General features: G+C 35.1%; 1 protein-coding gene and 2 pseudogenes across 1 annotated transcript; 2 read left to right on the top strand and 1 right to left on the bottom strand.

Moving 5' to 3' along the window:
• Window positions 1-1,063: 1,063 nt before the first annotated feature.
• Window positions 1,064-1,543, bottom strand: LOC119530526 (60S ribosomal protein L12-like). Its single transcript, XM_037831490.1, has one exon. It carries the CDS (start codon window positions 1,523-1,525, stop codon window positions 1,064-1,066), a length of 462 nt encoding a protein of 153 aa, XP_037687418.1. The 5' UTR covers window positions 1,526-1,543.
• Window positions 1,544-3,150: 1,607 nt separating this feature from the next.
• On the top strand, window positions 3,151-4,063 carry LOC119530524 (annotated as a pseudogene).
• Window positions 4,064-25,617: 21,554 nt separating this feature from the next.
• Window positions 25,618-25,913, top strand: LOC119530523 (annotated as a pseudogene).
• Window positions 25,914-26,410: the final 497 nt, after the last annotated feature.

The raw sequence follows: 26,410 nt of genomic DNA, 5'->3' as shown, positions 1-26,410 counted from the left end.
CTATGGTATGAACAAATCCTTGTCCTCTAAATGACCTCTGTAATGCAGAGCTAGGTATTTTTATGAGACATTTTTTAAATTAAAGGAAGAAGATAATACTAATTGAAAAATGTAATGTAAAAATGAAAATCATATGGGAAAGGTCCTCTATCATGATACAAATACTGTGTGATAGATGTCTTGAGGACATATTGAAATTTCTCTTTAATTCCATGTTTTGTTTTGTTTTTAAATATATTTCCATTTCTTTTTAAAGATAATGATTCTGAAACACAAAGTGAAACTTCTGATCATTCTTTCCTTTGCCTTTAAAAGTTTTCTCCAGTTGTAGTGGATATGGTTAATTGGGAACCCTGATCCCCTTTTGACACATAAAATGACACCAAATTCTTTGTAACTGAGGAATCCTATAAATCATACCAGATTTGAATCTCTGACCAGGTTTGGAAGTCTACAAGTCAACCTTCTCAAATCTCTATGACTCTAAGCTGCTGAGTTGACTTTTCAGGAAAAAAAATATTAAAGGTATCCTTTCCTCACCCCTGAAAGGCTAACTGTTATCAATACAATGTCATCAAACTTGGGAAGTTAAATGTAGTTCTAAAGTAAATCATACAATCATGAATTACTTAAAAGCTTCCTTTGGGTATCCACCTTGTGATTTTCAAATAATAGCAAGCCTATATTTTGAGAAGTGTCAGAATTGCTGAGACTAAGCTGGAGGTGCATTAATGAAGGAGAAATGATTATAAAAATTCATCTAGCAAGAGAACCAAACCAAACCAAACCAAACCAACAAAAAAAACCAAGAAGTTTGAGACCCTTATGTATATAAGGGTGTAGGACATTTCCAGAAAATTGCAGGGTCTACAATGATATTATCCAGTTTTCAAAGGCAAAAGAATATGAATCTATGCTTGCCCATTACTGAGATTTCCAGAGTGCATTAATTTTCCCAGAGTTGTGCCATTCTTGCATCATTCTTTTCCATATATTCTTTTTTTTTTTTTTTTTTTTTGACTGTCAAATGATCTTTCGTTGAAATATTTTCCTTTGAAGTTCTTTAGCTGGGCATTCTTGGGCATTCTACTGCACCACTGTTGATGTCCTGAGGGTAGTGGCCATCTACATTGCAGCCCATAGACCAGGCGCTCCCCAGAATCTCTTTAATGGTTCCAGAGAGTTCTCTAGCTAAAGATCGGTGCCACATCTGTCCAGAAATGTTGATGATCTCATCAAAACTGATCTTTCCACTGTGCTTAACGTTTTTCTGCTTCTTCCTGTCTCTAGGTGGTTGCTTAAGGGCTTTGATGATCTGGGTCTGTCTGTTCTGAATGGTCAGTTTCACTGTAATCCTTAGAGCTTTCCAGACACCAGTTGCCTTGGCAATGGCATCACCAACCTTGTTTGAAGACAGACCAAGAGGGCCGATCTTGGGAGCCAGGGCAGACATGGCACCAACTTCCCCACCGGTGCACCTCAGGTTCACCACTTTGATTTCGTTGGGGTTGAACTTGGGTGGCATGGAGGAGGCAGCTGGTGTCGGATGAACTGGGTGCGGAATGACGCTTCCCATGTATTCTTACAGAATTAATTTATATTTAGGCCCTCTTTCCTCACTTTCTCTCTTCTTTCTTTCCCTCTCCACCTGGTTGTCTCTTCTTCCAACATTTCTCTAAAGGGCAATCAAGGAAACTTGCTTGGCTTCCCTTTAGGCAGTCTGTGTAGAAAAATAAGAAAGTCTCACTAATTTCTAGAAAACAAATGATATTCAGAGGTCCTGGAGAGGATAGTGAACTATTTATACTTTTTATCCTTTGCATAATGCAATGTGAAGATATTTTAAACAGTAAACTAACTGCTCCAACAATTTACACATATTTTATGACTAAAACTAGAATGAAAACTTGCCAGAGAGAACTATTTCTGCAAAAATGGATTCTGCTTTGACCGACCTAGAAAGCAGTTTATTTATCATTGAAAAGAAATCTGCGAGTAGCTGTTTACCAGTTCTAAGCATCCTTCAGCTGCAGAGGCCTACTGCACTCTTATCTCAATGCCAGTTAGAAACATATTAGATTACCAGATTAGGGAGAATGGCCTGTGAATCCTTCTTCCTGTCAATTTGGCTGTTGAAATAACCTCCAAACATAGTGAATTTCTAAAATAAACTCAAATAATAAAGAAGAGAAACTTCTCTCAGAAACTTACATTTGAAATACTAAATCCTTCTGGAAATAAGTTAGAGAAAACTTCCCTTTTAAAAAAAAAAAAGAATTAACTAACAAATTAATTTTTAATCATTGTTTGCAGAAATACTAGGCTGAGAATTAAAGCTTATAATTTTTGGTATTAGCTCTCGACCAGAGACTAAACACAGACAATTACAAATGATAAAAAATATGTACACAGTATCCACTCCTCTTTTTAAAGATATGCGTAGTCAAAGCAATGGGAAGCTAGCAAGAGAGAAGACCCAAGTGATAAAATAGAAATAGTGCATCCAAGAAGGCTTTCAGGAGAAGGGTAAGCAGTATAGAAGGGCACTGTGTACAAACCAAACTTAGAACTTGAAGGTATCTTATAAAGGATTTGGTCCACTCCTCTATTTTTCAGATATGGAACCAGAGAGATGCTGTGAATGAAACAAGGACACGGACTTTTTATAAGGGAAAACTGAACTGAAACACTGATCTCCTGAGGCCTTGTTTATTGTGCTTCCCATCCAGCAAACCTTCTATTGTGTAAGTGCTTATTGAGGGCCTAATACACAAATGGTGGTCTGCTGATTTTGGTGGGACATACAAAGATGAATCTTCACCCAAATAGCTTCCATTGTAGGCAGAGATATATCATATGATGAGATTTTATAACACACAGCAAAATGTGGTGTGAAGGTACAATGTAACTTCTACTACAATAAATACAGTCTTTGAGAACTGGCAAATATTGACAAATATTGGCCATGACATAACTTTTGTTGTTGATGTTGCAGAAATATATTGTCTTGAGATGGTCAGTCAGCGTCTGTCCTCGAAGCAGGAGGAGTGAAGGGACTTTGGAGAGCCAGCTTCCCTTAATTTTATTTCCCCTCCCTCTCTCCCACCCCACATCTCTCTTTACCCCTCTCCTGGCCTTGCTCATGCAGCCATGGTGGAGCTGCCAGCGGCCACTCAGTCCCCGTCGGTTTCCTCATAGTGGGAGCCCGGGAGCCTGCCCTGCCCTGGGGGCAAATTGCTGCGGGTCCTCCTGTGCGGTGCATGATCTGATTTTCTGGCTAGACGTGAAGAACACTGGTTTTGTCTTTGGCACAACGCTGAGCATGCTGCTTTCCCTGGCAGCTTTCAGTGTCATCAGTGTGGTATCTTAACCCATCCTGGCTCTTCTCTCTGTCACCATCAGCTTCAGGGTCTACAAGTCTGTCATCCGAGCTGTTCTGAAGTCAGATGAAGGCCATCCATTCAAAGCCTGCTTGGATATAGACATTACTCTGTCCTCAGAAGCTTTCCATAGTTACATGAATGCTGCCATGGTACATATCGACAGGGCCCTGAAACTCATTGTTTGCCTCTTTCTGATGGAAGATCTGGTTGATTCCTTGAAGCTGGCTGTCTTTGTGTGGCTGAGGACCTATGTTGGTGTGGTATTCAACGGAATCACCCTTCTGATTCTTGCTGAACTGCTCATTTTCCACGTTCCAGTTGTCTATGAGAAGTATAAGACCCAGACTGATCACTATGTGGGCATCACCTGGGAGCAGACCAAGGCAATTGTTGAAAAGATTCAAGCAAATCTCCCTGGAATCACAAAAAAAAAAAAAAAAAAAAAAAGGCAGAAAAAGTGCATGGAAATGAGAAATGCAACAGTTACTAAAATACCATTTAATAGTTATAACATTGTTGCTATGAAGGAACATGCTCCTTGTCAGCTTCAGCCTGCATTCCAAGCTTTTTTTTTTTTTAATTTGGTGTCCCCCTGCCCCGGCTTCTTTCCCTTTACCCTCAGTATCAAGCAAAGAACTGTTGAACAAAAAGGAAGGAAAAAATTAAAAAGGACATCTTAGAACCCAAAACAATAAAGAAAGAATAAAATTAATAGAATAAATCAATACCTCTAATGGTGGTGGAGATTTTGCTTATAGATTTAAAGGGAAAAGATTGAATGAAGGTAAGGGGGAAAATGGAAGATGAAACATGCCTCTTAAGCTCTTCTATCCAATTTCCCAGTAGTAATTGTACACACGTTTCCCATCACAGTTTTACCCTTATTTTTAAGTTAAGATATAATGATTAACTTATGTAAAAATTATTTGAGGACAGGAGTGGGATTCCTTCTTACAGGTTTTTTGAGCCTTCTGAGCCCATCTTCCTGCCCCACAATGTGAGTGGCTACTCCTAATATTCCTCTTCTTTGCTTAATTATATAACTTTCAACTCAATAAGAATGTATAGGCAATAGTGATCATTCCTGATTCCAGGAAAGCCATATGATTAAAATTGAAAACAGACAGTGGGACTGGAATGGGAATCAAAAAGGAGCACTGCTGTGAAGGCCACTCCTTCTCCCACTTATCCTTAGGAAATAAAAAGTTCCGCCATTTGGGAAGGTGGTGTCGGCTTCATTTCTTTTGGACACCATTTCTGAGCTGTAGTTTGAGAACTCATTCCTGAGATGTGCTTTCTTCCCTCTTCCCTATCCACCTCAAGTTTAATAAATATGGTTGTACTTTACTTACTATGAAATAAATGTCTATAACTGCTGTTATAGAAAAAACAGTCTGCATGTGGGCTACTCAGTCACTGAGTTACTGTAATCCTGTATTAGTCTATGGGGGGGAAACATTCTTGAGAGGTTAACTGCTGAAACACAAAAAAGTTGTTTTTTTAATCTTTTCCATACAGTTTCCTTCTTCACGTCGGACCAAAGTCAATCTGGCTTGAGAGGAGATGTTATGTTTGTGGTCAAGAGATCACATGTTAGTGTAGGGAAGTGCATTTTGTGGTTCATATGAAGTTTTAACTGCTTTGAGACTAGCTTATGAGTATGTGTTATGTTTTCAAGGTTATTTTCATTTTCAAACACATAAAATGCCTTGACACCTTTGCCATGGCTCTGGGTGCCCCTTTTGAGAGTTTCGCAAGAAATCTTAGGTAAGGGTGATCAGACAGGGCCAGATTGTACTGCTGAGCTCCATGTACAATTAAAAGACAACAGAACAACTCATTGACATCAGATGGAGGGTGATTGGGAATTTTTGATTCCTGTTTGAGACTGTTAAGTGTCTTTCTCCCCTTCCACAGGAATATTCAGTAAACTTGGAAAAGTCACCCTGAATTCCTTCAGGATTTAACTGAAAGTCATAATCCAGAGAGAATATGCATGGGTGACTTCAAAGTAAGGGCTACAATATTTGACAGTCCCAAAGTGCTCCAACTCTGTAGAAGGTCCCTGTGGAAGGACATTTTCTTTCACTTTTTTTGGCAAATTGCTTAGGAATTAAAATAGGTAACAGGTACCTTTGCCTTATTCCATTTTCTTGGTCCCCTTTTGTTTTGAGTTGTTCAACCGGTTTCATGTCATGGTAGGAAATACATTCTCCGTCTTCATCCTTTGCCCTCCCAGGAAGTCAATGTACTGATCGTGTTTTGGGGCTTCCCCTCCAGAGGACTCCCTGCTGCACTGGAAGCCTCTACGCCTAGTTCTTTTGTTTTGATACTGCTGTGTTTAGAAATTGGACAGATAATTGTGCCATGCAGGATATTTTTAAACCTATAGATGAAAAATTACTAATGAAATTGTGTGCGTGTATGTGCATGCAACATAAAAATGCAGTAGCACTTAAGAAGCTTACATCTTGGTTCCTGTAAAACTGCAAATCAATGTGGTATTAATAAAAAAAAATACACACACAAAAAAATATATTAAGTCAATACTCTATGATTCTAAGGCTACATTGACAAGCAATTATTGGGCCATATATTTTTCCTTTTCTTATCTTTCAAAATGCATTTGTTTTTGCTTTACCTTATTTATTAACCTCAGAAAACATGAATGTCCTGATTGAGTCACTTTGTAAAATAATTTTTATATTTATTTATGTTGTTCTGATATATTCCCATTGAAAAACGATTATAGAAGAACAATTAAGAGGGTTACTACTACTTAATTGAGGTACTACTACTTAAATCCAAGCACAGTGCAATACATTGCTTATAAATAAAAATTAGTTTTCAGTAATATACTTTCTAAGTTTATTAGCTGACAAAAAATTAAATAGTCGATTCATTATTAAAGGAGAATTGGAAGGAGAAAATATCTGAATGCACACTGCCTTTGAAATGAATCCATTCAGGTTACATTTTGCATATCAATTTTAAAATAATTTGACTTTTACATTATTCACAAAGCATCTAGTCTGGAAAGTAAGCTGGGAGAGAGAGTTGAGGTAAAACAGACATTAATTAGCAGCAGTTAAGAGAGTTAAATATCTGCCAAGAAGTTTAGTGAATATTTGGAAAATGTCATTTATGTACGTTATTGCTCTTCTTGATTATCTTAAAGATATGATAGGTATAGGGAAACTGAGTAGTTTCATTGCAATATAATTTCCTGTCATAATAAATCACAGAATTCAATTGTATAGAAAATTTTTAAAATGTAAAGGAAAATCATTCCTTCATTTCTTTTTCTTCTTATCAGCAACATGTTCTTTTTATAACTAGTCATCATAAATCATCACCATTAGTTTGCATGTAAGCTCAGTACTCTTGAGAATTTTGGTTGCTTATTGTTAAGCATTTGCCCAAAATATATCCTTTGCACATGTGCACCTTACAGATGAACAACAAATAATTGGAGAACAGCCTGTTATGCTCTCCATTATTATATCAGACTCCAGCAAGCCATTCCAGGACATTTACAGTGTCCTGCTAATTTAAAATCTAAAATCAAAACAAGCAACAAAACAGAACAAAACAAATCTGCTCAAGAATAGAAAAAATATACAACACTGAAATCAACTTTAACAAATAAGTACCAATAAAAAGCTTCTCCTATAAATTGAGTTTTCCCTCAACTCTCTTCATAACCATAACTGCATAAAATTTTTAAATTAATTTTTCAAAGAAGGGTGAAAAATCACAAAGCTTTCTAGTTGTCTCTGTAGTTTAAAGACCAAAAAGTATATATTAAGACTCCAAATTGTGTAGTTTCTGTGAAATTATCTGGGATTCTACAGTCCAAATTGACATTAGTTGATAAGGTGCAAATATAAAGCAGATGCATCATTAAAAAAAGGTCAGAAAGAGTTTAAAATTATACTTGAACTTTTTCAGTTTAGTATACTAAATGTTAATAATATATGTTAGGAATCATAAACATAAAGAGACAATTTGGATCTCCCTTATTACCCAATGAATAAGGAAGGAAGTATGAAAACTGATACTGCAATATAGAAATAAGTTTTTCAAGATGATTTCAGCTGCATTTCCTATGAGATGATCATGTTTGCAATGTAGAAGCCAAAATAATAAGACATGCTCATAGCCCTAAAGAAACTTAGTATGCAATATTGAGTATATATCATTGGTTGGAGGGGTAAATTGCTAATAAAAGTATATTCATTTATTTATGTATAAAGCAATAATTTTTCCAAAGCATACTTTCTATGTTTAAGCCTTATTGATAGAATGTACTTATTCTCTTCTAATCATTGTAGAACTAGACATTACTTAGATAATTATGCTATAGAGTTTCTGATGCTGGAGATAGATATTCAGTATCAAATACTCAAATTCAATTCAGAGAATTGAGATATTCAATTCAAATATTCAACTGTGTTCACTATACAGTTAAGTCTTGATTTGTCATTGCTTTATAAAATTAATAAATGTAAGCAGGAAATTCATCAGTTGTAACATATATATTTTTGCCAAGTTTATTTCTCAAATTAAAAAGCAGTACATAGTACAATTAAAAATATGCATGCTAACTAAACAGACTTTTGGAGATCTTTCCTAGAGAATCAAAATTGATTAAACATGAGATTATTGTAATATTTTACATAGCAAAACATCAAGAAAAATCTGAATAGCCATTAAGAATGGAATGAATGAATAAAGTACGGTATATTCAATGTAATTATACCTTTATAAAATAAAGACATATACATATTTGTTGATCTGGAATGATGTGCAATACATGTTTTTTTTAAGGAAAAATGGAAGAAAGACAAAAAATTGACCAAAAAATGTGTAATGTATGGTGCCACTTTTCTTATAAAAATGTACATGCACACATGTGCCCATGTGTATTTGTATTGGAACAGAGAAATAAATGAAATGATAAAAACCATTCTGAAAATATCAGTTATATCAGAGACTTGGAGTTCAAAGAGAGCAGATTAAATTATTAAGAGCATTTCTGAAGTACATGGATATTCCCTTACATATAACCACAGAAAAATTAACCAAATCAAATAGTTTAGCACAGATTTTTCCCAGACTAGGATCCAATCCAGGATCACATATTGCATTTCACTGCCATATCCCTTTAATTTCCCTTACTCAAAAATAGTTCCACAGATTGTTTGCCCTTTCTTCATCTTAATTTCAAAAAGTATAGATCAGTTATTTTAAAGATCATCTCTTAATTTGGATTTTTCTGATGATTCCTTTTGATAATATGCAGGAATTGATGTATCTGTCCCAGTTCTTCGTATCAGCAGGCACATGGTGCTAGTTTATTCCAACATGGTGATGTTACTCAGCATTGATCAGTTCACTGAGGTGGTGTCCACCAGGATTCTCAACCATAATTGAACTATTTTCCCCTATGTAAATACTAAGGCTACATTTTCTGATATTAATACAGCTATTTCAGATTTTCTATGCCTACTTTTTTTCCATGGAATATATCTTTCCATTTTTTTTCTTTCAAATTATCTCTTTTATACAAAGTCTATCTCTTGCAATAACATAAAGTTTGGTCTTACTTTGTATAAAGTCTGACAATCTTACTTTGTATCAGTCTGACACTTTTAATTGTAATGCTTACTCTATTTAAATTTACTATAATTACTCATTGGTTGGATTTAAGTTTACCTTTTTGCACTTTGTATTCTAATTATTCCATTGTTCTTTGTTACTGTGTTCTTCCTTTCCTGCCTTTTTCAGTTAATCAAATATTTTTGTATTCCATTTTAATTTCTCTAATGGATTTTCAGCAATGACTCATAGTATTTTTTATAGTTAACGTTCTACTTCACACAAAAAATATAACATTGCTGTGGTGTAGCATTCACATATTTTCCAATATCGCATGTTTTTGTCAGCATGTATTTTTCATCTATATGTGTTATAACTATGGTTAATGATATTATATTTTTATTTTTATTCATATAGTCAGTTGAATTTTCTAAAAAGTAAAAAAAGTGTAAAATTTAGTTTGCATGCATTTACCATTGGCAGTGGTTTTTATTTCTTCCTGTATATTTAAGTATCCACCTGGTACCATTTTTGTTCAACCTGAAGAATTTCCTGTAGCATTTCTTGAAGTATCTTCATTTATTTGAAAATGGCTGCAGGTCACTGAGACTCTGTTCATAATTTTAGTCTTTTTCCTTTCTGTTCTTCAGATTGGATGATTTCTGTTTATTTTTCTAAATACAATTTTACTGATACATATATAGTAATCATCCAAATATACAAATCATCTGAAGTATACATCACTGGCTCACAGAATCATCATATGGTTGTTCATATATTCCCATGAGATTTCTGTTTATTTTTCTTCAAATTTACTGGTCCTTTTTATGCCCTCTTCAATCTGATGTTAATCCCATCAAGTGAATGTTTTATTTGCATACTGCAATTTTCAGTTCCAGGATTTCCATTTGGTTATTCTTTACAGAACATTTTACATCTGTTCATCCATTATGGTCATGTTGTTCTTTTTTTGCCAGAACATATTTATAATAGCTGCATTAAAGTCCTCTTCTGCTAATAACAACATCTGGGAGGCCTCAGTATTGGATTCTATTGCCTGCTTATTCTCTTGACTATGGGACCGAGTCTCATTTTCCAGTTTGTTTGCCCATCTGGTAATTTTTTTTGAATTTTAAACTGGATATTTTTAATAACAAGCTATAGGGAATCTTTATTCAATTTTATTCCTCTTATGAGTGTTGATTTTTCTTACAGAAGTTGGTAACTTTAGATGGACTTAAGCAAGAATTTGAGTGAAGTTTATATCTGGCTCTCTCCTTTCTGGGATTTCCTCTCTCAATCTTCATTCATTTTGACATCCCTGAATCAAACTCTTTGGACCTTAAATCCAGTAAGACTATGGCTTTCCAATTGGTGCCATCAAGTGGAAAGCCATAAGAATTAAAAACTCACCCAGTTTTGCTAGTTTTTTTTTTAAGGTTGAATCATTTGGTCCATTTTCAGTCTTCTTTTAGTCCCTCTCTAGTGCTTACAAATAGTTTTAGGTTTTTATATATATTTTTTAAATATAGGAGATAATATTGCGTAATTTCTTTGTTGTTAAAAAAATTGACTTTCATGTATTAATTTTAAATTATAAGAAATAGATGACACAATAACTCTAAATAAAGTTAAATAAAGTATTCTTAAATTTATGAATGGATTTAGCTTATGTCTTTTTTAATAGTTACAGCTATATCTCCATTCCCCCAAGTGAAGCAGGAACTTTAATCAATCTAAATGTTAAAATTAATCTTACAGAAATAGAATTCCTTGGGTTATAAAAAATATTCTCCTTCATTTTATATAGTGAAGAAATCCAATATACATTTTATTCTCTACTTGTCAAAACAAAATCATACATCTATAGGATATCAAAATACCCCTCACTGGGAAACAGGAATTCTCAGGCATTGCCTATGTACTATAAACTGGTTAAGACTTTCTGAAAAACAATCTGGCAGTACTTAGTCAAATTAAGAATGCATGTACCCAATGACATAGCATCCCTAAATATATAAATATTTATATATTTATATATAACCATGAACATCATGGTTATTGATTGTGGTAGTAAAAAGATGGGACACTGCAGAGAATATACCAGCATTGTTTATGGTAGTAGGGTTTTGGAGATAAACCAAGTGGTAAAATGTGGTGGATATATAGCATGAATTCTCAACAGCAGTTAGAAGCAATAAACCTGATGTATATGCATCAACCGGCAGAGTTTTAAAAAAAAATTTGAGGGAACACCAAATGAAAGTGAAATATTTCTTGAACAACAATATTTATATAAAATAAATACCAGGTAAATTAAATTCAATGACTACAATAAATTAACCACTATTTTTAAATAATACATACATATTCAAAGGTATATATCAAACTAGAAAAGTAGGTATCTATGGGAGGTGGTAAATGGGATTGAAATCTTGTATTCAATAATGGACCAAGAATAGGTTGGCTTAAGGCACCAATGACGATAATGTGCAACACACTGAAGCATAGGTTTCATGCAATTCTTTGCCATTCGATACACTTCTTTGTGGTTTTCTGAATGTTTCTAAGCATAATGAAAATTTTAAAACATTATATATGAACTGTTTTGATTGGTCATTTGTATTATATCTTCTTTGAAATGCTCCCTTTTATTCTTCCAATTTTTCTATAGAGATACTTGTATTTACATGTTTTTTATGTATTTTAGGTTCTAATTTTTTTTATGGAGCATGTGCTGCAAATTTTTCTCTTACTCTGTGACTCGGCCTTTCACTTATTCTTATGTCTCCTATGTTATATAAGTTTTACATTTCAATGTCATCAAATACATCCATCTTTTAATTTGTATTTTATGCTTTTTGAGTTCTTGGTTAAGTGATTCGCCCTCAATTTTAAGTATATTAATAGTTAACTTTTCACATTTGAGCTTATAATTGATTTGGACTTTTATTGTAGGAAAGGGGGTCTAATTTTATTTTCTGTATGGAGAACCAGTGGTTCCAGCAAGCAATAGTCCATTCTTTACCTACTTAATAATAGTGCCACTTCTTTCATGTGTGAAATTTTTATGTATGCCTTCATGGTCTGTTTATGGAAGCCTTTTAGCCTGCTTCATTAATCTATTGATTTATCCACACACCAATAGCATGCTATTTTAATTACTTTGGTTTTATAATAGCTCTTACTATCTTGCAGGGCAAGCACTTCCATTCATCTTCTCCTTTGTCCTTATATTCTTAGATACTTTTGTCTTTCATATAAATTTTTTTCAAATGCAATTTTATTGAGATACATTCACACACCATATAATCCATCCAAAGTATATAATCAATGTCTCAGAGTATCATCATATAGTTGTGCACTCCATCACCACAATCAATTCTAGAATATTTTTGTTACTCCAAGAAAAGAAAAAAATAAACAGAAAGATAACAAAGAACACCCAAAACATCCCATACCCCTTATCCCCCACTATTATTTAATTTTTGTCTTTATTTTATTACTCATCTGCCCATACAATGGATAAAGGGAGTGTGAGCCATAAGGTTTTCACAATAACGTGGTCACACTGTACCAGCTATAAAGTTATATGATCATCTTCAAGAATCAAGGCTACTGGGCTGCAGTTTGGCAGATTCAGGTATTTCCTTCTAGCTATTCTAATACACTAGAAACTAAAAAGGAATATCTATATAATACATAAGAATAACAGAATGACCTCTTGACTCAATTTGAAAACTTTCAGCAACTGAAACTTTATTTTGTTTCATTTCCTATCTTCCTTTTGTTCAGGAAGGCATTCTCAATCCCACAAAGCCAGGGCCAGGCTCATCCCTGGGAGTCATGTCCCATGTTACCAGGGAGACATACAACCTGGGAGTCATGTCCATCATAGGGGAGAGGGCAGTGAGTTGATTTGCAGATTTGGCTGAGAGAGAGAGGTCACATCTGAGCAACAAAAGAGGTTGTCTGGGGGTGACTCTTAGGTATAATTATAAGTAGGCTTAAATTCCCCTTTGCAGGAATAAGCTTCATAAGGGTAAACTCCAAGATCAAGGGCTTGACTTATTAAATTGGGAGTCCTTTATGCTTGTGAGAATATCAGAAATTCACCAAGTGGGGAAGTTTAATATTTCCATATTTTTCCCCAGTCCCTCAAGGGGACTTTGCAAATACTATTTTTTTATTTTATTTTCTGCCCAAAATACTCTGGGATATATCGGGGTATTACATTAACCTGTACAGGATAACAAGATCTCATTCCCTATTCTAGGATCCAGATAATTATGTTGTTTAAATAAACTGACCATACAGGTTAAATTAATGTGCCACAGACACTATAAATTGTGTACCAATAAACATCTCTTAAATGACAGTTAAAACTCAGGAATAGATGTAACCGCTATAAAATCTTCCAATCTAGGAACCTTTACAATAAGCCTTATTGAACATTCTGTACTCCTGCCTCATCAATTGCCCAATCTCTGTCCATGTTCTATTCCCTGAAAACCAATGCTCTCAAATTCAATTCCCAGTATTTGCTCATTATAGTTAGTTTATATTAGTGAAGCCTTACAATATTTGTCCTTATATTTCTTGCTTATTTCACTCAACATAACAGCCTCAAGGTTCATTCACCTAGTTGCATGGCCCACAACTTCATTCCTTCTTGGAGCTGCTCAATATACCATTGTATGTATACTGCACAGTTTGCTCTTCTGTCCATCCATTGATGTACCCTTGGGCCACCTCCATCCATTTCTAATTGTGAATACTGCCTCCATAAACACCAGTATGCAAATGCCTATTCATGTCCCTGCTTTCAGATCTTCCAAGTGTATACAAATAATGGGGTTGCAGGATCATATGGCAACCCTATACATAGCCTCCTGTGGAACCACCACATTGCCCTCCAGAGGGGCTGCACATTCTGTTTCCCTACCAAGAATGAATAGGTATATCTCTTTCTCCACATCTTCTGCAGAATTTGTATCTTTCTGTTTATTTTTTAAACAGTTTTATTCAAATGTCATACAATTCTTCCAAGGTGAATAATCAGTAGCTCCCAGTGTATTGACATAGTTATGCATTCACAACCACCAACCTATATGAGATCATTTCCATTACTTCCATGAAGAAAAAAGAAGAGGAAAAAATAAAAAAAAATAAGAATTAAAAAAAAGGAGAAACAGCTATAAGAATCCTCTACCCCTCCCTTACATTTCCATTATTGACATTTAGCTTTGATATACTGCCTTTGTTGCAATTAATGGAAGAATATTACAATGTTATTCTTAATTATAGACCATGTTTTGCATCGATTGTATTTTTTCCATATACCACCCCATTTTCAATGCCTTGCAGTGGTGACGTTCACTTGTTCTCCCTCGTGTAAAAACTTTCTTTTTTGTACATTTAATCACCAATATTCTCCAATCTAGGTTTTGCTAAGGTATACAATCCCAGTTTTTATCCTCTATCTTTCCTTCTATTGTCATGCATGCCCCTAGCCTTCCTCTTTGAACCATACTCACACTCAGCTTTGTTCATTATACTTACAATATTGTGCTACTGTCAGATAGTATTGTGCTATCTACTTCCAGATCTTTACAATCAATCCTTTTGAAAACTGTGTTCTCCTTCAGCATCAAATGCCCAATTTCTACTCTCTTTCTACCTCCTGATAGCCTGTGTTATTAACTTGAACTCTCAGAGTTTGCTCATTATAGTTAATTCATATTAATGAGACCATACAGTATTTGTCCTTCAGTTTCTGGCTAATTTTGCTCAACATAATGTCCTCAAAGTTCATCCACATTGTTGCATGCATCATGACTTTATTCTGTGTTACAGCTGCATAGTATTCCATCATATATGTATACCACAGTTGGCTTATCCACTCATCTACTGATGGACATTTGGACCCTTCATTTTTCTTTCTCAAGACATTTTTAGCTATTTTAGTCATCCTGCCCTTCCAAATAAACTTGATTATACATCTTTCTATTTCTGCAAAGTAAGTTGTTGGAATGTTAATTGGTATTGCTTTGAATCTATAAATCAATTTGGGTAGAACTGACATCTTAACTATATTTACTCTTCCATTCAGTGACAATGGTATATCTTTTCATTTATTTAGGTCTTCCTTGATTTCTTTTAGCAATTTTTTTTTAGTTTTCTGTGTATGGGTCTTTTATGTCCTTGGTTAAATTCAATAAATCAAATTATTCCTAAATATTTGATTCTTTTGGTTGCTAATGTAAATGGAATTTTTTCTTGATTTCCTCATCAGATTGCTCCTTGCCAGTGTATAGAAACAGTACTGATTTTTGCATGTTGATCTCATATCCTGTCACTTTGCTCTACTCATTTATTATCTGTAGTAGCTTTGCTGTAGATCTGTTGCAATTTTAAACATATAGCGTCATGTCATCTGCAAACAGTGAAAGTTTTACTTCTTCCTTTCCAATGTGGATGCCTTTTAATTCTTTTTCTTGCCTAATTGCTCAAGCTAGAACTTCCAGCACAATGTGGAATAACACACAGTGTTGAATAACAGTGGTGACGGGGGCGTCCTTTCCCTAGAGGGAATGCTTTCAGTCTTTCCCCATTGAGTATGATGTTAGCTGTGGGTGTTTCATATATTACCTTTATCACATTGAGACAGTTCCCTTCTATTCCTATCCTTAGAAGTGTTTTCATCAAGAAAGTATGCTGAATTTTGTCAAATGCCTTTTCTACATCGATCAAGATGACCATGTGGTTCTTTTGCTTTGATTTATTGATGTGGTGTATTATATTAATTGATTTTCTTGTGTTGAACCATCCTTGAATATTTGGAATAAAACCCACTTGGTCATGGTATATAATTCTTTTAACGTGCTGCTGGATTTGATTTGCATTTTGCTGAGGATTTTTGCATCTATATTCATTAAAGAGACTGGTCTGTAATTTTCTTTTCTTGTATCTTTGTGTGGCTTTGGTATTATAGTGATATTAGCCTTACAGAATGAGTTAAATAGCATAGACTCCTCTTTGACTTTTTTTTTTTTTTTTTTTTGAAGTGTTTGAGCAGGATTGGTACTAACTCTTTCTTGACTGATTGGTATAATTGCATGTAAAGCCATCTGGTCCTGGAGTTTTCTTTTTTGGGAGGTTTTTGATGACTGATTATCTCTCTTTACTTGTGATTGGTTTGTTGAGGTCTTCTGTTTCTTCTCAAGTCTGTGTTGGTTGGTCATGCTTTCTTAGGAAGTTGTCCATTTCATCTATGTTGTCTAGTATATTTGCATATAGTTGTTCATAGTATCCTCTAATTATCGCCTTTATTTCTGCAGGGTCAGTAGTTACAAAACCCCTCCCAATCTGATTTTATTTATTTGCATCCTCTTTGTTTTTCCTTTGTCAGCCTAGCTAAGCGTCCATTGAATGTTTGTTTGTTTTTTTTCTCAAAGCACTAACCTTTGCTGTTTTGTTTAATCTCTCTATCATTTTCATGTTCTCAATTTCATTTATTTCTGCTCTAATCTTCGTTATTTCTTTCCTTTGATTTGCTTTGAGGTTATTTTGCTGTTCCTTCAATAGTTTCTCCAGGTGAGCAGTTAAGTCCTCTATTTTTGCTCTTTCTTCTTTATTAACATAGGCATTTAGGGCAATAAATTTCCCTCTCAGCACCACCTTTACTACATCCCATAAGTTTTCATATCTTGTGCTCTCATTTTCATTTGCTGTAAGGTATTTATTTATTTCTCTTGTGATTTATTCCTACCCACTGGTTGTTTCTGAGTGTGTTGTTTAGCCTCCATATCTTTGTGAATTTTCCAACCTTTTTCCTGTTATTGATTTCCAACTTCATTCCATTATGATCAGAGAAAGTGTTTTGTATAATATCAGTATATTTAAATTAATTGAGATTTGCTTTGTGACCCAACATGTGTTATATCCTGGAGAATGATCCATGAACACTTGAGAAAAATGTATATCCTGCTGTTGTGGGGTGCAATGTTCTATAAATGTCTGTTAAGTCTAGTTCATTTATAATACTATTCAAAATCTCTGTTTTCTTATAGATCTTCTATCTAGATGGTCTATCTATTAATGTGAGTGATGTATTGAAGTTTCCAACTGTTATCGTAGAGGTGTCTACTTCTCCCTTCAGTGTTGTCAGTGTTTGCCTCATGTAATTTGGGGCATAAATATTTATGATTTTTATGTCTTCTTGATGAACTCTCTTATTCATACATAATGCCCTTCTATGTCTCTTTTAATTGTTTTACATTTGAAATCCAATTTGTCTGATATTAGTATGTCTACCCTTGCTCTTTTCTGGTTGTTGTTTGCATGAAATACCTTCAATCAGCCTTTCACGTTCAACCTATTTTTGTCCTTGGATCTAAATTGAGTCTCTTACACATAGCATATAGATGGGTCCTGTTTTTAATTCATTCTGCCAGTCTATGTCTTTTGATTGGGGAAGTTAATCCAATTAACATTTAATGTTATTACTGTAAAGACAGTACTTTCTTCTACCATTTTGTCTTTGGATTTTATATATCAATCTTCATTTTTTTCTCTCTTTTTACCTTTACTGATAATCTTCATTTCTACAGTCTTCTCCAAATCCCTCTCTCCTGTGTTTTCTTTTCTGCCTGTAGTGCTTCCTTTAGTATTTCTTGTCAAGCAGGTCCCTTGTTCACAAACTCTCTCAATGTCTGTTTTTCTGAAAATATTTTAAACTCTCCCTCCCCTTTGAAGGACATTTTTCCCAGGTATAGAATTCTTGGCTGGTAATTTTTCTCTTTAAGTAACTTGTATATGTCATATCACTGCCTTCTAACCTTCATGATTTCTGCTGAGAAATCCACACATATTCTTATCAAGTTACCCTTGTATGTGATGGGTCACTTTTCTCTTGCTGTTTTTAGTATTATCTTTTTATTTTTGACATTTGACAATCTGATTAGTAAGTGTTGTGGAATAGATCTTTTCAGATCTATTCTGTTTGGGGTACATGGAACTTCTGGCATCTGTAATTTCATGTCTCTCATATTTGGGAATTTTCAGTGATTATTTCTTCAATTATTCTTTCTGCCCCCTTTCCCTTCTCTTTTCCTTCTGGAACACTCACAACACATATATTCATGTGCTTCATATTGTCATCCAGTTCTTTGAGAGCCTGCTCATAAATTTTCATTCTTTTTCCCATCTGTACATTTATGAGTATGATTTCAGATGTCCTGTATTAGTTCAATAATTCTTTCTTTTGCATCTTCAAATCTGCTGTTGTATGTCTCCATTGTGTGTTTCAAGCCTTCTATTATGCCTTTCCTTCCCATTAGTTCTGCCATTCATTTTTTCAAGCTTTTGAATTCTGTATCTTCTTTATAGACTTCATCTCTTTTGCCATGTTTTCTTTCAACTCATTTATTTGATTTCAAAAATATGTTTGAACATCTTTAATTAGTTGTTTCCACTCCTGTATCTCATTTGGAGTGTTAGTTTGTTCCTTTGACTGACCCATGTCTTTCTTTCCTAGTACAACTTGTGATTTTTGCTGCTGTCCAGGCATCTGATTTCCTTGATTAGTTTTTTCTGGAGTTTGTTTTCTCTCTTTTTCCTAGGGCTTTCTTGTTAGTTGCCTTTGTTCTCTATCTGTTCTTTGACATTCAGTTCAACTTATTCTAGACCTCTAGCATAGCTTCTATTTAACTGATCAGAATTTTTCAGCTCTTGTTTTTCTTGTTCTTGCCCTGCTTTCATAGCAGTTTGTTTGAGGAGGGTGTCCCCAGATAAGATTGATCCCAATCAGATTTTCCCAGACAAGAAAGGCCCAGGACTCAGGAAGAAGGTGTAATCAGTATCAAGTTTCCCTGGGATGAGACCCAGCAGGGTGCCAGTCTTTCCTGTGAAGGCTCTTGATTCTGTGCTTTTCCTATTCTGCCCAGCATGTGGTGCTTGTCATCCCACAGCCCCCCACCTGCATAAAATTGAACAGTGCCTTTAATTCTCAGGAGACCCTCTCCCTGCCAGGGGTGGGGTTGAAACATAGGCTGAGACAGAAGGTGGCTTAAACAGTTTCTTCTTTCTGGCCCCTGGGGCCTGAATTCTCTGAATGAGAGCTACACTTTTGCTGCACCCTGCCCCACTTTTCTTGAGAAAACCACAGCCTTCAGTAAATTTTCTCTTTCACTTGACTAGTTACTTTGTCTCTCAGACATAACTTAACTCTGCCCTTGCCTGAGGCAGTGCTGACAACTGAAAAAGCCTGCTGCTTTCTTTAATGGGCTGCTAAAAAGTAAAAAAGCAAACAAAAAATCTTTTTCAGACCTGGTCCCCAGACCCCCAGGTTTGCCAATCAAAACCCAGAGTCAATACCTGGCTTTATGTTTCTGCTTTTTGGGGGCACAGTCCTTTTCCAGCATTGTGTACTCAGCCCACTCTGAAAGTTTGTTTGTTTGTTTGTTTTCCTTTTTGTCAGCCCTGCCTCCTCTGTGCTGGGGAGAGATCTCTGGGTTCCTTTCCTGCTTTCTCTGGGTTTATCTGTGCTCATAGCTTGTATACAGCAGTCTGAGTTTGTTAATTAAATCCACAATTGGAGCTTGTTTGAGCTGCCTTCCTTTACTCCTAGTAGAGACTGCTTTTATTTTCCCACAGGGAAGTGACTCCAAAACAGCCTGCCATGCAAGTAGAAAATGGCACCAGCCTCCACAGCTTGGGAGACTTTCCTTACAGTTCTGTGCTGTGATCTGGGCCCTTCCACCCTTCCAGACTGGTGTATGATGTGTCTGGACACAGAAGTCCCCTGAACAGTTGTTGCAGAGAGTTTCTGGCTATTCACTAGATGCCATAGAGGACAAACTAAATTCCCCACCTTCTTATGCAGCCATCTTGCCCCTTCCATGCACAGTTTAAGTTAAGCAGCCTTATTTTATGAAAAACCACTTGCATTAAAAAAAAAAAAAAATCAGCTTCAATGTAGTTATTTTAGGATGTTTGGGTTTTCTTATGCTTTTGTTTGATTATGGTTTGTTAATTTTCTTGGGGTATGATAGGAACATGTTGGAAGCAGTGTAGTTATTTCAGATTATTTATTTTTCTTATTCCTTTGTTTGGTTATGATTTGTTAATTTTCTTTGGGTATGGTAGGAACATGTTGGAAGAAAAGTAGCTATTTTAGGTTATTTGTTTTTTTAATCCTTTGTTTTGTTTGAAATGTGGTTTTGTTGTTTGTTTGTTTTTAATTTTCTAATTAAGAAAAAACACTTGAAAGTTTACTTAAATTTTATTGATTTTATATATTAATTTAGATTAAACTAGACTTCTTCATGACTTTTAGTTTTACCATCTATGAACACAAAATGCCTTTCCATTTATTCAGGTCTACTTTTTTGACCTTCAATTATTATTTTTAAAAATTTTCCCCCAAATCTAGCAGATTTATTCATAAGTACCTTATAGATTATGTTGGTATAATGAATGGAGGCTTTTTTCCCTATAATATCCTGGGCATAAGAAGATACAGAGTTTTATATATTTCCCAGGATCTGTAAAATCTAATGAAATTTCTTATTTGTTTAAATAATGTAATATTTTATTCAATTTTCTTTATCAACAATCATATTTACTTCTAGAAGATTGCTTTTTTCCTTTGAAAATGTCATACCCCATTTCTGTTATAACATTAAAAAATTGAAACTCTGAACCCAGACTGCCTGGACTTGTTTCAAATTTGCCACTCTCCATTTGTGTGAACTTGGGCAATTTACATAACCTCCCCATACTCCTGCTTTCTTATTTATGATATGAGGATAATGATAATACCTACCTCTTAGGATTGTGATGTGGAATGTATGAGTTAATTATGTAAAGCACTTAGAAAAGAACCTGGTATTTGTTAAGCATTAAGAAAGTATTTGCTATAATTTGTACCCTTAAAACAATGTTGAATAAAGGTTGTAGTATTAGATATCTGTTATGGGTTGAATTATGTCCCTGAAAAAGATATGTTGAAGTCCTAACCTCTGGCACCTGTGGGTGTGACCTTATTTGGAAATAGGGTCATTGCAAATGGAATTAGTTAAGTTAAAATGAGGTTATACTGGAGTAGGGTGAGCCCTTAATCCTATATGACTTGTATGAATTGGAGAAGAGACACAGGAGACACGGGGAGAAACCAAGTAATGATTGAGGCAGAGATCAAAGCCCAAGGATTACTGGTATCTGCCAGAAGCTGAGAGAGAGGCATGGGACAGATTATTCCCTACAGACTTGAGAGGGATCATGGTCTTTCTAGCACCTTGATTTTTAAGTCCTAGACTCTGGAACTGTGAGAAAAAAGTTTCTGTTGTTTTAAGCTATCTCATTTGTGGTAGGTTGTAATGGCAGCCGTAGCCTTGTTCTGGATTTTGGTGGAAATGCTTCTATAAGGCCACTGCTTAGTAAGGTGCTTTTTGTCGTTTATTCATAGATACCTGTGGCACATTGCAAAAATATCTATAATTCTCTGCTCCTCCTCATATCCATGGTCTTTTGCAATATAACTTTGAAGCTGATTCCATGAGGAAGTAGAGCATAGTATCTGTTAAATCTAGACTGGTCTTGTGACTTGCTTAGAACAATAGAATATTATGCTTCCTAGTAGAAGCAACTGCCAGCTGTCATGTGAACAAGCTTGTGCTAGCTTGGTAGAAGATAAGTGACCAACAGACCACTCAGCTGAGGCTATCCTAGATCAAATGACCTGACAGCCAACTGGTGATTTAAGTGAACCCAGCAAAGACCAGAAGACTTGCCAGCTGTACCTTGCCCAATTTGTATCACACAGAATTGTGAGTTAAATAAAAAAAATTATTGTGTTAAGCCACTAAGTTTTGTGACGGCTTGTTACATAGAAAAACCATCTAACTGATGCAATACCCCTTATTTTATTTCTTAAAAATTTTAATATAAAATATCTAAGCAGAGAATAGTATAAGTTCTCATGTAAAAAACACTCAGTTTCAAAAATTATCAATATTATGCCATTTCTGTTTCATCTACCCACTCATCCCCCCAGTGATTTTTTTCATGGAATATTTTAAAGCCACATTTTAAAGCGAATTCCAGACAACCTATCATTTCGCATGTAAATACTTCAATATTTATCATAACCAATAGTGATTAAAAGCAAAAACAAAAACTACCATTATCATACTACCATTCACTAAACAAAATTAATAATAATTTATTGATATTATCTCATACCTACTTAATATTCTATTTTCTTGATTGTCTCATAAAATGCCTTTTACAGCTATTCACGCAAATCAGAATGTTGTTAACCATAACTTCCTTAGAACCATGTTTTCTGCTTCCTTTTGCATCTTCAGTGCTTAATAAATATTTCTAATGGTAAGAAATGAATTGCTCAACATTTTATAGTTTCACATTTTGTATTTCATGCCAGTATAACTAGTTATTGCTTAACCAGCAGAATAAAGTCATAGTGCAGTAAAATAAAACACATCCAGCAAAGATGTCCTACTCAGCCCAAAGCATTAGGAGATAAAAATAATTATATAAACTGTCCCATCTTTCAGGAGATAACAGTTCCATTGAGGATATTAACTATACTTTTTTCCTTCAGTGCTCTTCCCTGAGGGGTCTTATTTGCCCACAGCCCTCTTACTATTGGGCCTGGATTTGGGGGAGGTGTTCCTCTTTCTCCTCGTTGTGGCTTCAGATCACTCCTCCCTGCTGTATACAACTTTCCATTTTCTCATGTCATCAGAATATACAGTCTACCATCCCTCACTGATGCTTCATCTGGAGACCCCATTTCATGCCCGTAAATCTCAAATGCTTGTTCCCTCTTCTTGACCCTGCCTGAATTATTGGCTCTTAATTTACACTTCTAGTTCCCTGGACTCTCAGTTCCTAAAACTCCTCTCCTCTAAAGATGTTTTCTACCTATCTCAACCGGCCTAACCTTGCCATTACTAATAAATACAACCCCTCTATAATTTCAGTTCCATTTACCTAACTCTTTGACAATCACCTCTTTTCCTTCTTGCCCACTCTCTTTAATTCTCTGACTTCAGCAATCCTCCCAACCTGCTGAAATGTCCAATCCCATGGTTGTGCCATGTTTGCACTTAAGTCTACCTCTATTCATGTTCTTTCCCAGCTTTACTTAGCTTATAATCTCATGCAATCACCCTCAACTTTCATGCTGTTTGCTTATTTGGCAAATCATAACACTAATTAATCCAATTCTCCTTGTACTCCACACTTGCACCTGAACAATCTAAAGTGGTTAGTTAAAAACACAAAACTATGTTACCCTTGAACCCCAAAGAAGTCATAAAGCTCCCTGGTCGCAATCATATCATGTTTCCCTTGTCCATTCATTGTCCCATACTCTTAGATCCCTTTTTGTACCTTCTCTTTCCAAACTTCCAACACTTCCTCCTCAGTCATCTGTCTCATTTGAGAACTATCTTCCTGTACAACTGAGAAAATTGATGCTGTCAGAAAAGAATTTCCACATTCCTCTTTTTATAATACTCCCATTTGCCAGCATTTATACCCACGAACTCTGTTTTAGTAAACTGTTTCTTTATATAAAGCTAATCCCTCCACTCATGTACTGCAAATGCTCCCCAGGAAATCTTCCTTGTGTTTCTTATTTCACCAAATTTTCTCTATATTCTGGACTATTTTCCAACAGCACACAGTCAAGCGGTTATTTTTCCCACCTTAATGAAAAAAAGTAAAACCTTCTTTTGACCCCACTTTCCACCCATCACCACTCAGTTTTCCACTCCACTTTATACCTAAAGTATCAAAAGTATCATTTACATCGTTTATATTCTTTCTCCGGTTTCTCCCTTCACATTTTTTCTTTTTTAATGAAAAACAGATTTTTTTAATAGTTTGAATCCATATAGGTAAAGATCAAAAGCATTTACTACTAAATGTGGAAGAAAATAATCAGAACATTAATAACAATTCTGGAATTACCAACCTAATTGTATTGTGATCTCTGTAAAGATTAAAAATTATGAGGATTATTTTCAGTGACCTCTCAATGACAATGATGATACAAGTTGAATCGAAAGGAGCTAATGCTCTCAGGATTAGATGATAATGTTATTTATTTTATTTTTTATTTTGACCATATATAGGTCTCTAGCTGGTCAGGTCTGTCAACATCAATTAGAAGAGAAATCTATACTTCGGGAGCACACTTTTACTAATGTAACAGTAAAGATAAACAGTTAATTCCATAGAGAACTGATTCGTATAACGAAGTTTAAATTCTTTCCATTTTAAACTGGTTTCTCGAGTTGTACTGAAACTAAGCAAATTTTTTTCTGGGATTTGTATCACAGAAGCAATTTCTAGCCTAAGATTGTATGCTTTTAATTCCAAATATTAAAAGTCTGTTTGTGAGAACATTTCATGAAATGAATGTTTGATTTCATTTCAAAGTAAATGAGAAGCGAAATCGGAAGCCATTTTCTGAAACCTTTTAGTCTTTTCCAGTATTTCCCAGTGACGCCAAACTTGAATGTTTTGAAAAAGTAAGTGCTTTGCAGTGTCAACACTAGGGAACTGTTTGCACAGTTCTCCTTCGGTGCATGTCAATCTGAGTGCTGTTTTCATTTAATCTTCATAAAACATTAGATTAAAAATTAGTTTAAGAAAGGATGGCATTTCCAAATATTCAAACTATAAACCACTTTGTTCCCAGACATAATACCTATCTCAGTTTACTTCCCTTAATTCTAAATCTGGAACTGGTGATTCCATGGAAAGATAAATTCCTAAAGAAGAATATTCAAATAAACAAAGAATTACCTGCTAGCTATAGGGTCTCAAAATTATACATTCCTCTGTCCTTAAATTTATCAAACAAAGGATTTGCCAGTAAAAGGAATACATTATTTTTATTATTTCCATATTAAAAATATTTAATTAAATTGCTTTGAATAAACTGTAGCTCTCTTCTTGGGTGACCAGTTCATGATGAAAGAAGAATGATGGTAACGTACTTGAATAATACCATCTGGATTTTGTAAGTTTGCCTATATACATTTGAAAGCAGGAGGTACTTGTGAAAGCTCATTAGAGCTTCAACTAAGGAATGTCAGTAAGGATGGAAAGAGAGTGAGCAGAAGAGAAAGGGAACAGAATGTTTCTAAAGGTAATCAGTTAACTTTAGAACTGATTGGTATGTTAGTGAGAAAAGGGAGGGCATTCAAGATGACAGCATAATTTCTAGGTTGGATGACTGAAGAGACAATGAAATCATTGAAATAGAGAATAGCAAAAGAGAAACTGGTTTTGAGGAAAAATAATGACTCTTTGGGCCTTTTCAACTGAGGTGCCAACAAATGTGTATCAACACTGATATCTTAAGAAAAGAGCTGCAAATATAAAATCTGGAGTCGTAAGAACATAGTTGTTGGGTGAGAAGGGAATTCTGGTTAAGGAGATAACCCTGGTACATATAAGCTGTAAAGAAGAAGGCAGAAGAGCCGCGGTGTTGTGCTGTGGCGAAGAGAGACGGATTTATAAACCCTGAATGAGGTTCTGCTTGCCCAAGTTCGCTGATGTGAGGAGACCCTGAGGTGAAGCCACCATCACCATGTGTGACCAGGAGGCAAAACCCTCAATTGAGGGCTTGGGAGACAAGAAAGAAGGCGAATACATTAAACTGAAAGTCATTGGACAGGATAGCAGTGAGACTCACTTCAAGGTGAAAATGACAACACATCTTAAGAAACTCAGAGAGTTCCAATGAACTCACTCAGGTTTCTCTTTGAAGGTCAGAGAATTGCTGATAATCACACTCCAAAAGAACTGGGTATGGAGGAAGAAAATGTGATTGAAGTGTATCAGGAACAAATGGGGGGGTCATTCAATGGTTTAGATATTCTTTAATTTTTTTTCTTTTCCCTTCATCCTTTTTTATTTTTAAAAATAGTTATTTTGTAATGTGATGTTCAAAACGGAATTGAAAACTGGCACCCTATCTCATTAAAACATCTGGTATTTTGAATTATAGTGCTCAGTTATCATCGTTTGTTTTCATTGTGCTGATTTTGGTGATCAAGACTCAGCCCCCTTCATATAGCCCTGTCCTTTTAAAAAATTACATGTGTGCACAGAGAGGTCACCTTTTCCAGGACAGTGCATTTTCAGGCTCATGGTGATAAATAAGATCAACCAACGTGAGAGTGTTCATAATGACTTCCCAATTGGCCCTGAGGTTCTAGCATGTGATTGCTTCACTCCTGGACTGTGACTTTCAGTGGGAGATGGAAGTTTTTCAGCGAACTGAACCATGGAAAAATGACCTTTCCTTAACTTGAAGCTACTTTTAAAATCTGAGGATCTGGACCAAAAGAAGAGAAATATCCAGTTGGAATCAAGATGAC

This window comes from Choloepus didactylus, chromosome 3, assembly GCF_015220235.1.
Source record: "Choloepus didactylus isolate mChoDid1 chromosome 3, mChoDid1.pri, whole genome shotgun sequence".
In the NCBI taxonomy this organism is placed as follows: domain Eukaryota; kingdom Metazoa; phylum Chordata; class Mammalia; order Pilosa; family Megalonychidae; genus Choloepus; species Choloepus didactylus.
The sequence above is the reverse complement of the archived record's forward strand: the minus strand, read 5'-3'. Positions and strand labels throughout refer to the sequence as shown.

Coding starts and splice junctions, on each gene's coding strand:
- LOC119530526 (XM_037831490.1), bottom strand. CDS start 1,525: ATGCCACCCAAGTTCAACCCCAACGAAATCAAAGTGGTGAACCTGAGG.